The 11421-nt window shown below is 39.3% G+C and overlaps 1 protein-coding gene across 3 annotated transcripts in view; it reads right to left on the bottom strand.

Moving 5' to 3' along the window:
* Positions 1 to 1681: 1681 nt before the first annotated feature.
* Positions 1682 to 11421, bottom strand: part of atp2b1a (ATPase plasma membrane Ca2+ transporting 1a) — a 41070-nt gene continuing 31330 nt past the window's right edge. Inside the window, exons 18-22 of one of the 3 annotated variants that reach the window (XM_008315650.2) lie at positions 11136 to 11347; positions 10923 to 11030; positions 9702 to 9890; positions 9018 to 9107; positions 1682 to 5380 (exon numbers count right to left, since the gene is read on the bottom strand). In XM_008315650.2, coding sequence (XP_008313872.1) covers positions 4967 to 5380; positions 9018 to 9107; positions 9702 to 9890; positions 10923 to 11030; positions 11136 to 11347 — 1013 coding nt within the window. In that variant the 3' untranslated portion in view covers positions 1682 to 4966. The remainder of the gene's footprint in view (positions 5381 to 9017; positions 9108 to 9701; positions 9891 to 10922; positions 11031 to 11135; positions 11348 to 11421) is intronic. The other 2 variants (XM_025057286.1, XM_008315648.2) reach the window with 2 other exon arrangements.

The following is an 11421-nucleotide window of genomic DNA, read 5'->3' as shown; positions in this document are numbered from 1 at the left end:
ATGTTAGTTTCTTTTCTACTCCCACGTCTATAAAAACATACGTTTTATCAACCACTTAATAATACAAAATTAACCTTGCGTTACGCTATTATTGAATTCAAACGGTGTCGGTTAATATTGTAAAAATTCAACGTGTATCTAGGATGTGGTTGACTATAGCAGATAAATGCCAGCAGGGGGCAGCAACACCACACATTAATGTCAGCGGGACGTGGTTCGACACTTGACACAGTGATTGTGTTTGTAGTTGAAAATCAGATTCCTTACATTCGTCTGCTATGTGTATTTTGGGTGAAATACTAATGATTATTAATGATAATGGATATCATAAAATATAATAAAACACTGGTACGTATTAAAAATGTAGTTTACTTTTGCTATCTTGGAGCTATTTTGAATGTTTTCTTTTTTCAAGCTATGTTTCATTTTGTTTTTTAAGCTATTTTGTTATCTTTTTTACTAATTCTAGTTTTTAAAAAATATATTTAAGTATTTTGGTTTTCGGTAGGTCTGGCTAATGTCTAGTGTTTATTTACCTAATTTCCCAAAATATTTTAGCTGTGCGCTAATAACTTGGATAACTGTAGGTTATTTACAACTGATGTCTGACCTTGTTAACCATGTGTAGGCTTTGTTGTTGTTGTTGTTACTTTTGAATACGTTTGTGCTTTTAACTAAGTGTTCAGCTGTGAAACTGTATTTACTGTATGTTTCCTGAAAGTTGTATGTACCTCTGCCTTACCTGTGTCTAGGACTGCTTGGATTCATTGATGTGTTGGATTTAGCTAATTTTAGCTCATTTTTAGCAGCTAATTTTAAGTCATGTACGCTCTCTTTGCTATTCCAACTCTTTCGTGACTTTATAATGCTGACTGTTTAGTAATTTCTGAACGAAAATAGACATTTTTCGCCCAGAAAGTACAGGGATAACCGTGAACCATCATAAGTCGTTTTTAGACACAAGACATTTTACATCATTTTATATTTGTTAACTAAAAACTTAGACTTACCTGCATGCTCTACTTCAATCTTCTGAAGATGAACGCTTTAGTATTTTATTTATATTTGGGACATTATGGTGGTTCGTCCTACTTGTCTTTTTTTTTTTTTTTTTTTTTTTTTTTTTTTACCTGTTACCTGTTTCTTATTGTAGTCTAATTTGAGCACAGAGCGATATTTCGAAGTCAGTGCCTTCAGAGAGCATGGAACTTGGTAGAGCAGAACCTATACTGCCCTCTGCTGGTCTGGAAGTTACTTTTTTTTTCAAATACGTCTCCCTTCATTCTGTCCCCCTCTCATTGAGTTCTCATCTTTCTTTGAATAATTTATTCCCAAAACAATCCCTATGGTTGTTATCAAACCTTAAAACACAACATTTTTTGAAAAGAAGAAGAAAGAATTCTGTTCCTAATATCATTCCCTTCCTTAAAAGTTATATTGAAGTCAGAGTTCTTTACTTAAAATCTTGTGACTACAGCAATCTTCTGCATTTTCTTCAGAATCCTGACTCAGTTTCTTTATGAAAAAAAAAATCCTTTAAAAGTTTTAATTTTGCCTAAATTCCAAAAGGTTTGAACTTTTAAAAATATTAGGGATTAATCCTTTGCAAAAAAACAAAAACAAAAAACAAAACAAACAAAAAAAATCCCTGATTGGAGCAAATGAAGACCGTGGCCCTGCGTTTAGGCTAAATACATTTTTTATTTTTAAAAACCATACACATTACTTGACAAGTTTCAAATGTAAATCCAATCACGATATCCATTTAAAATGCTCAAGATAAACAGACATGAAGTACTCTTTATTTCCAAATGTTAAAAGATAAAAAAATAATAAATCCATAAAACAGATGGAAAAAAAAAAAACATTCATTCCCGTTGACAGGAAAGAAGCTACAGAACAAACAAACTCCTCAGGTATGGATTCCGTTTTTCTCGCCTTGTATGCGAACCCTAGCTGCAGTTGTGTCATCTGTAAAACAAGGAAAACAAACCATTTCCTCCGAGAACGTTGACTTTTTTGTTAACATGTTCACCTCCGTCCGTGTCCCGTCAGGTGAAGGTGACCAGGTAGCTCGGCTCTGGAGTCATCCTACGCAAGTTGACGAGCACCTTCTCCAAAAACATTTAATTAAGTAACAAACCAAAAGAAGCCTGTTCTCTTTCACACCATTCGCACCCTGAGATGAAATATTCCAGAACAACACACATTTTAGTGGACGACCCCTCCCTGTGTTTATGTGATTGGTGTCAAATTTAAAAAAGAAATGAAAAAGAAGTGGACTGCAACGAAAGGTAATCACCAGTATTTGTTTGTCATAAAAATACAAAGGTTCATATATTCTTTTTTTTAAATTGTGATCTGTATCAAAATTCTTCTGCCTCACAAGAACTGGTATGAAAGAAAGTACCCTGTGCTGACAGATACCAGTGTATGTCTAGGATTTATTCTTGAAAAATTGACTTATCCAATTTTTAAAGTAGCAATTCCAGTACAACAGGTGTCAAAAATATCTTACAAACCCATCAAATGCAGCAACATTTATTTACCGTGGACAAAAGCCTTTGGGCTGGGCTGAAGGACAAAAAAAAAGTCTTTTTTTTATTCACTTGGTTTTTGAAGAGGTCAACAAAAAGAACACAGAGGTTCTGAATGGAAAAAAAAAATCACCTGCTTTTTGACCAAGACTAAGTAAATACAACAAGTTAAAAGGTTTTCCCTCCTTCATGACTTCCTTTCAAATACTTTTACTACGCCTGAGACAAAAAAGTCAGTATTTGGACATTGGCTGGGGCTGAAGTTTGGTAAAGAAAATTTAAATAAAAAAATTAAAATTGCACAAAAAAGAAGAAAAATATCTGAGTTTATCAAGCATCCAGAGACAGGAAACCAAGCTCATAGTGTCCTCATGGGAGTGAGCATCGTCTGAAGATTTTTAGTGTAATGTCATTAGCATTGTTCTAAAATAAATAAGTTCTTCTCAAGTGAACGGTTAACTGCACTGCTGTCAAAAAAAGGACAAATGACTGAAGGAAAAACAATATATATATATATCAGCTCAGAGGAAAGTGCGGGTTGCGAGTTTGGTCGAGACCTAACATTTCACAAGGAATTAAAGCTAATGAATAAGACTGAGGCGGGAGTTAGTGTCCACTGTTAGAACAAATGAAGGAGAGTTTTTTTTTTTGGGGGGGGGGAGGGGGGCTGGGATCAGACCAGAGGAAAAACAAAACAAAAAAAAGTTAATCAATGTCAAAGGTTAACGTGGTTAGTGTTAAGGAATGCAGTTATAACATTTTTTTCTCTCTCTTTCTTTCCAGATTTATAGAAGGTCTAAAAAGAAAAAGTTGATGCTGCGCTGCCCTCCCCCATGCTCCACTTGTGAACCCTTCCATCCAATAGCGTCTCAAGCTATATTAATGTTCCAGTAGAAGAAAGTTGGACATGAGCTAGTGTTACGTACATCAACACAGAACAAACAACCCACAACCATGCAGCTACATCTATAGCTCCCCCTAGAGGGCCAGGGAAGTGGAGGTTCATCAACATTTGCTGAAGCCCATGCAAACATTAAACAGTGGCCCAAATATTGAGAATGCAGGAATTAGAATTCAATTAAGTTCCAGCTCTACCTCATGAACACAGGACTGTTTCTTTTTGCTCTCCTTTTATTTCAGGCGTCATCTGGCCTTTGACCTCTGAGAATTTGGACGTCATCGAATTGAGCAAAAAGATGCAGACTCCCTGAGAGACACCGAGATAAGACTTTTTCTCCTTTTGACAAACTTTCCGCCTGATTTATGCCGCCATCGGGGGATGCTTGATAAACCCAGGCATTTTTTCCTAAAATCCCTTTAAACGGTGGAACCTTTCAACATGTGGAAATCCTGGAACACAACATAATGAATGTAAAGAGAATCCAGAAGGTTTTGTGCACATGAAAACTACCCAAGAAATGTAGGAAGTAAATATTTATAGCAACGTTAGTGTACAGAGGCCCTGTTTGTCTTTCCCATCTCGTCCCGTCTCGTGTAAGGGAAACGTCTCCGCGTGATGGACCTCCTGTTTCTATACAAGCCTTAGTGTTTGTCGGTTTGGCTAGAGGTTTCTATATTTATCTACAAATATATAACAAATAAAACTTGCAGGCAAAAATAGTTAAGTTTCAATAGAAACACCTTTTTTTCCTGAAAATACAGCAGTATCTGAAATAATCCTCTCATTCGTCCGTTTTTTGTTTTTTTCCCCCCCTCTCTCCCAGTTCTCTGCGTCACACATCAGGAAGCTCTTTTGCCCACAAACAGAAAAAAAGTATCTACAAACTTTGTAAACAGACCTGCTTTTTTTCCAAAAAAAAAAACAAAAACATAAATAACTCGAAATATTAACAGCCAATGGAGCAGAAATACGATTTGAATGAGCAAAAAGGGCCAAAGAGATAAATATACAACACCATTCAGATAAAAGAGAAGCTAAAGGTTCCTTTCGGATTTCTTACAGACCATCTTCAAGCCGGGAGGAAGGAGGCCTCCTCTTCGCAAAAATTAAAATAATAATAATATTAATAATAATAGAATAATAAAAACAGGTCACTTTCAATCTGAGTTTATAATCGCCCCTTCTTTACCGAGAAAAATAAGAGTTACGGAGGGGGGAGGGGTGGAGTCCGTCTGTCGCAGCCAGGGATTAATAAGAACCAAAGACAAAAGAAGACCAAAGCATCCACACCAAGCTGCACATTCCTCTGAATGTTTGCTGTTCTTTAAGTCCAGCCTGAAACCAAGACTCCTGTTTCCTTCCAGACCTCCGTCTCCTCCTCCTCCTCCTCCTCCTCCTCCGCTCCCTTCCTCCCTCCTTCCCTTACGGTCACTGTTCCTTCTCGTCCTCTTGTCCGAGTTGAGCTCCTGGATGGAGGTGGTGGGTAGAAAAAAAGTGGGTGATGACGTGCAGGGTGAGGAGGGTGGGATCAAAGGGAGGTCTCCAGGCTGTGTAGGGGGCTCCCGGGGGCCGAGGGGGTTCCTGATTTAGGGCCGTCGGGAATGAGGTGGTTGCTGCTCTCCACGGCGTTATTGTTCTGGTTGGGGGAAGGGGAGGGCGACACCGGCGCTGTGGGCACGACGACAGTGGTGGTGGTGGCCGGCGAGGGTGTGGGCGAGGGCGGCGGTGGCGTCGGCGTGGTGTTGCGGGGGCTGGCGGAATTGCGCTTGGTGGGAGCGTCGTCTTCTGCGTCGGTGTCGTCAATGAGGGGGATGTGGGGCTCAGAGTCTTCTATCCGGAATTCTGGATGGGTCATGAAGTTGTGGATGGAGGTTCTGGACTCTGGCTTCTCCAGACCCTCATAGAGGGAGATGGAGCTGCGGAATGCATTCACCACTCGGATCTGGAGGGAAAACAGGAGAGGCAGTGGGGGAAAATAAAAGACACGGAATTAGTGACTTTTGGTAATAAAAACATTTTTTGATTAATCGTCACACCCGGATTAAATCCACAGATTAAAAACCCTGGGGCGCAGGATTTATTGGGTCAATATCAGGTGAGTTTCGGGGCAAAAAGAGTGATCAGTTGGGGCGGGGGGGGACTCTCAGAGACACGTGCATGTGAGCAGTTATTCCTGGTAGTCAAAATACAAAAGATAAAAATCCAGTCAGTATAATTATTTTATATCTTTTTTTTAGAAATAGGACATTCTGTGTTTCAGTTTTCACTTTTTCTTTTTTTTTTTTTACTTTTGCCTGACAAAGTACAAGTGTTAGGATGTCTACGAACTCAATGGAATTGAGCATTTTCATTTTTTAAAGTGGTAGTATTTTAGGAAAAAGGGGTAAAAAAAACAAACAAAAATGGTAGTTTAATTTATTAAAGCCTCTGTCTGATGAATCAAAATGCAGAGAAGTGTACCAGGAGACAAAACAAATGCTGTCCCCTGGATAAAACCACATCCAGTGAGGTAAAAGGGACAGAGGCCGGACACAAGAGTTTAACCTTTGTTGGACATGCTTAGGAACAAAAGACACAGAAGAAGAGAAAAAGACTGGCCCCCAGAAGAAAATGCTATTTTTTTTCTCTTAATTTTATAGATAGATGGAGGATAGATTCAGGAAACTAAAATACAGAGACGAAAAACATGATCCAGACAAAGACAGATTCTTAATTCCGAGTGCCCTAATGTAGTGGTGCTTAAACTATGGTACGTGTACCACTAGTGGAGGATACCGTAGGTTCGCTCTTGGATTTTCTTTTAACTTTTGTTTTTCACATATCTAAATACATTTATATAACATTTATAAATTATTTCATAAAATATTTACAGCCAACACCCATCTGTTAAACAGTCTGCCCACCTCTATTATAGTATATTACTTTATTTACACACTTTATTACAGGTGTCACCAAATATATTTGTCAAAGGGTCAGAATCAATGTTGGACCAACACCTTTGGGGCTGGATACTAAAATTATTATTTGACATTTAGAAAATTAAAAAAAAAAAGGAATGTAGTTGCGGGCCGGATCGGATGTTTCAGTGGGCCGGATTCGGCCCGTGGGCCACCAGTTGGTTTCTGCTTAATTGGTTTCCTAAATCTGTTCCTTAAAAGCTTCAGTATTGTTTTAGTTGAACAATAACTTTACTAAAGCTGAATGAATAAAAGCAGATTTTTGGTAAATACTTTAAATAAATGACATTTTTCTTAAGAGGGCTTCTGTTTTCTCCACGACTGTGGATTAAAGACAGAGAGAGAGAGAGATAGGGACAGATGAGAGAGGTAGAGAGATAGAGAGATAGAGAGAGAGAGAGGGAGTGTTGGTGGAGGAGAAACAAAGAAAGCTGCAGCAGCCAAGCATGTCTACAAGCTGGGGAACATGTCAAGAAAAACGGCACAAGAGAGAAAACTCACAAACGACCAGACCAGAGACTTTGAACCCATGCAGAGCGCGGCGCTACCTTTGTGTTCAATGGTAGTAAACCTTTGAGTATAGCCCATGACACATTTCACAGAATCTAAAGGAGAATATGTGGGGAGTCAGTGGCATTCAGTCTTTATGGTTTTGGATGGAAACAATCAGCAAACAAACCTGTGTGAAGGAAAATTTAAAAAAAACAAAAAAATACCCACAGCCCTGAGAAGGTGTCTGCACCTGGACAGGAGAGGACGGTTAAAAGGAAAGACCACCTGAGACAGAGAGCCCAGAAAAAACCTGCGTTGTTTGTGGATTTGCTGTTAATGTGTCTGCAGGGAAAACCCCACATGTTTACACTCAAGAGCAGCAGAGTCATTTATTCCATTAAGGCTGTTTGTGTGACATCTGCTAGACATTTGAAAACTCCACCACCACCGCCGCCGCCGCCGCCGGTGCTGCTCAGACGGGAGAGCTGAAAAGGAGAAAAGACTCGGGACAGGCAGGGGGCGGAGAGCGGGGGGGGGGGGGGGGGGGGGGGGTCCACTGCTGTGAAATGATCTGGATCTCCTCTGTTAGTGTTGGGATCCTCTGGATGTAACCGTGAAGAGGAGTTCTACAGACGGAGGCTCACTTCTGAACAATTTGTTTAAGACCTGGGGTGTCAAAGATAAGGCCCATGGGCCAAAACCAGCCCGCTAGGGTGTTCAACCTGGTCCACGTGATGAATTTTGAAAAAACTTTTTTTTTTTTTTACATAAACACTTCATGTTCAGGATATTTTTGTAAAATTATATTTCATTAAATATGAATTAAACATTATAAATATCTAATATAATTGTAGTTGTTTGCATGAAACCAAAGGGGAAAAACATGGACGTATTGTTATTTATAGTTAATTATGCTATGGCTGTAATAGTCCAACCCACTTGACATCTAATTAGGTTGTATTCAGCTTTTTGACGATTGAATAAATTTGGATGGAAAGAATGAGATGAGACTTGATCCGAGTTTTGTCGTTCTGGAACGTCAGTGACACAAAACCTGCACAAAACTTTGATTTAATATTCCTTAGAAAATCTCTGCAGTGACCTGAAAATCAAAAAGAAATGTTTCAATTTTTTTTTCCAAATTTGGAGAAACTGAAGACATTTGTGCAAAAAGGATGAGCTGAGATATGAAAAAAAAAAATGACCTGGACCCATTTTTGATCCATTTGTTCCTGTATGCATTGTAAATTAAATGAAACTTGTAAAAGTTGAGAAATGCTGTGTTACAAATACCCCTTTCATAATAAAAGCACTTAAGGAGGTATTGAATGGATAAAAAAAACTGTCATCTAAATAGGACACAGCAACAATCTTCACTTTAACTCAAAAGAGCTGCAAAAGAAACCAACGTTATTAAACAACCAACTGACAATGGCATCAACGCACTGATGCCACACTCTGGTGCATCTGTGTGTGTTTTGTTTTTTTTTAAGGGCCGTGATCATGGGCATATACTCAAAACATTTACACAGCTACACAGGACTAGAGAGCTGCGGCGACAGACCCATGGGTGCGATACAGGAGGCACAGAGCAGACGGAGGCAGCTGCAGACAAACCTCTGAAATTTTAGGTCAAATGTCAAGTAACAAGTAAACATTAAAAAAAAAATTTAAATTAAAAACTCGCTTTTTTTTTCCCCCTCTCCGTTTCTTAGACCAAAGCAGAAGCTGAACAGAAGACATGACGACACACAGAGAAACACCTCGAACTGGTTACAGGATACATGTATATAAACAGATATATATCAATACACAGCAGTGTTATTGAAGCAATATGGAAGATGTATATTTGGTGTCTTTTTGGGGATTGAAGGGGGAGAGTATTTGGAGAAGCAATGAGAGAGTCAAAATGTCAACGTTAGGTGAGAAAGAGGAGGAAGATGTTAGACGAAAAACCAGAAGAGATTTTTCTTTTATAAAGGAAAAAAAAAAGTCTCATGCACTAAAGGAGAACACGCACTCACACCCCACAGTGGCAGAAGCGGAGTTGGCGGCAGTGGCAGTAGTGGTGGTAGTAGAAGGAGGAGGAGTAGAAAAGGCTACATGTGTAGGGCTAGAAACATTGGTTACATCGTGCTGTTGTTGGCTGGAGTTGGAGGCCTGCCGCCTGAGAGCCCCCTGAAAGGAAGTTCCACTCTGGAACGCACTCACTACATCCATCTGCAAAGAATCAGACAGTGTGACAGGAGAAGAAGAAGAGGAAGAAGAGGAAGAAGAAGATGCCCAGAGGAAATAAATGAAAAATAATAAAACACAACACAGCCATAGAAGAAAAGAGAGAAGAAAAATAAAGAAAAGGCACCAATAACCATTGAGAGAAAAAATGTCATTGGAAATTGGTTTTAGGTTTTAAAGGGGGAAAAAAGAGGAAGGAATGTTTAAAAATGTTTAAAGGCACTGATTTAGAAACACCCCCAAAACTCTACCTCACCTTTGACTCTTTTCTCTGTGAAATCCTTCCATACTTACAGCCAGGTCTTTGAACCGTCAGCTGCTCTCAACACAAGCTAACATGTGTTTTTTTCCCATCAGTACCTTCAAACCAAGTCAGAAATAAAGCCAACAGGAACCTGCTGCAGCGTCGACGCACAACAGAAAAGTGACACCCCCGTTTTTTTTTTTGTTTTGTTTTTTTTTTTGTCTAAGGCACAAGCCATTCTTGGAGAACTGACTTGAGGAAGCTGAAAGAGTAACAGAGTTAAAACGGTTTCATGGCTTTTCATTCCCGCCGTGTCCTTGTTGTTGGGCGATTACCTGAGTCTGGATGCGATTCAGGCCTCGGAACCAGAGAATCTGGCCTCGGCGCAGCTCCCGCTCGGCGTGGTCGATCTCTTCCATGTCATCCAGCTCCTCCAGCTCCTCGTCGGGGATCTCCTCCTTCTGTGTGCCGTGGCCCGCCGTTTTCAGGAACTTTAAGCGGCTGGTGGGTATCGTAGAGATGACCTGGAGAGACAGGCGTTTGGATGAGGGATGGTTTCTACTGGATGAGGAAAGGCTAATGCTAAAGACAGTCAGACATTTAGATGATTAGCAGAGCAGCTTCAGTGATCAGGGTGTTTTAATTACAATCCAACAGAAATAGAAAACACATTTTAGATTATTTCCTGCTTTTTCTCCTATTTAAAAACATTTTTCTCCTTGATGTTTTGCTTTAAGACGTTGGCATTATTTTGTTTGTTTAATGTGGCATCTTTACTGCAAACGTAGTATTAGGTAATAGTGTTTATTATTGTGTATTCCATTGCTAAGTTTTACTAATCTTTTAGCTTTAGGATTTGTTTTTTTAAGCATGTGACCTTTCAGCTAATCATCCTTAATAAATATTAGCTTAATTATATTAGCAATTCTTATCAGCAATTAGTAATTTCTTGGTGTTCATTTGAATGTAGCCATGTCATGCTAACTTCTAGCAATTGATTTTATCCAATCACAGGGTTTAAGTTTATTATCATAGAGCTGATGTTTACCATCTTTGGGGGAAAGTATTTCCAATCTTCCCCTAAATTTGCAAAATAATTATTTTCTGTTGCAGGTTTGTTTAACTGTTACATTAAAAATTATAATAAAAAAAACAGTATATCTTTGAATCATGAGATACTGTAAAGAAACACATTAAATACAGCGTTCAAGCACCTCATCCAACATAATAAAGAACCTTCAAAGGATTTTCAACAACTGGAAGCCTGTGGCCGAGCTGCACTCGCTCTTTAAGAGCCAGTTTCTCTGTGTAAGTGCTGCACTTTAATTTGACAACAAGTGGATAACGACACAATGTGTGTCCAACATCGACGAAGAAGTGTGGGCAATTTAGAAACACTTAAAATAAAGTCAATACATCTTTGAAGAATCACAGGGACATTTAAGCTTCGCAAAAATCTCTCAAGTGAGCAAATCCCACCACTGGGGGGCAATGTTGCTTCATTTTATTGATGTGGTTTCTGTAAAGTGGAGCAGAGCTGCTGTGTGTAAATCTACCTGTCCCCATAGAAGAGAACCGAAGCCTAAGAATGTGCACCACAGCCATTGGTCCACAGACAGAGCTACGCAGCTGAAAGGCTTTCCTCCGAACTGCACTATTACGACCTGGAGAAACAGGAAAAATAACATTTTAGGAGAACATTTACATACACATTCGTTAAGTTCACTTTCTTATGATTTTCTTTTTTTTTTTTAAATCTTTTTCCATACCTGAATAATGAAGGTTCCCAGAACGATACTACAGAAGATGAGGTTGTTAAAGATGCCGTCAAAGACGTTCCTTTCGCCGTGGATCTTGCGGGCGTTGATCTCGTTGAAAAGCTGCATCATCACAAAAGTGTTGAAGACGACGGTGTAGTGTTCGGAGGGAGGGGCGTGGAGGGGAGCGTTCCTGCCGCTGTCGATGTCAAACACTTTCTCTCCTGCACAAACAATAACACAGGGTTAACTATTGATAATAATTATGAAATTAATTATGTGGGCAAGGTTTTTGCAA

The sequence above is a fragment of the Cynoglossus semilaevis genome, chromosome 8 (assembly GCF_000523025.1).
Source record: "Cynoglossus semilaevis isolate Cse_v1.0 chromosome 8, Cse_v1.0, whole genome shotgun sequence".
Classification (NCBI taxonomy): domain Eukaryota; kingdom Metazoa; phylum Chordata; class Actinopteri; order Pleuronectiformes; family Cynoglossidae; genus Cynoglossus; species Cynoglossus semilaevis.
This window is presented reverse-complemented; position numbering and strand designations above follow the sequence as displayed.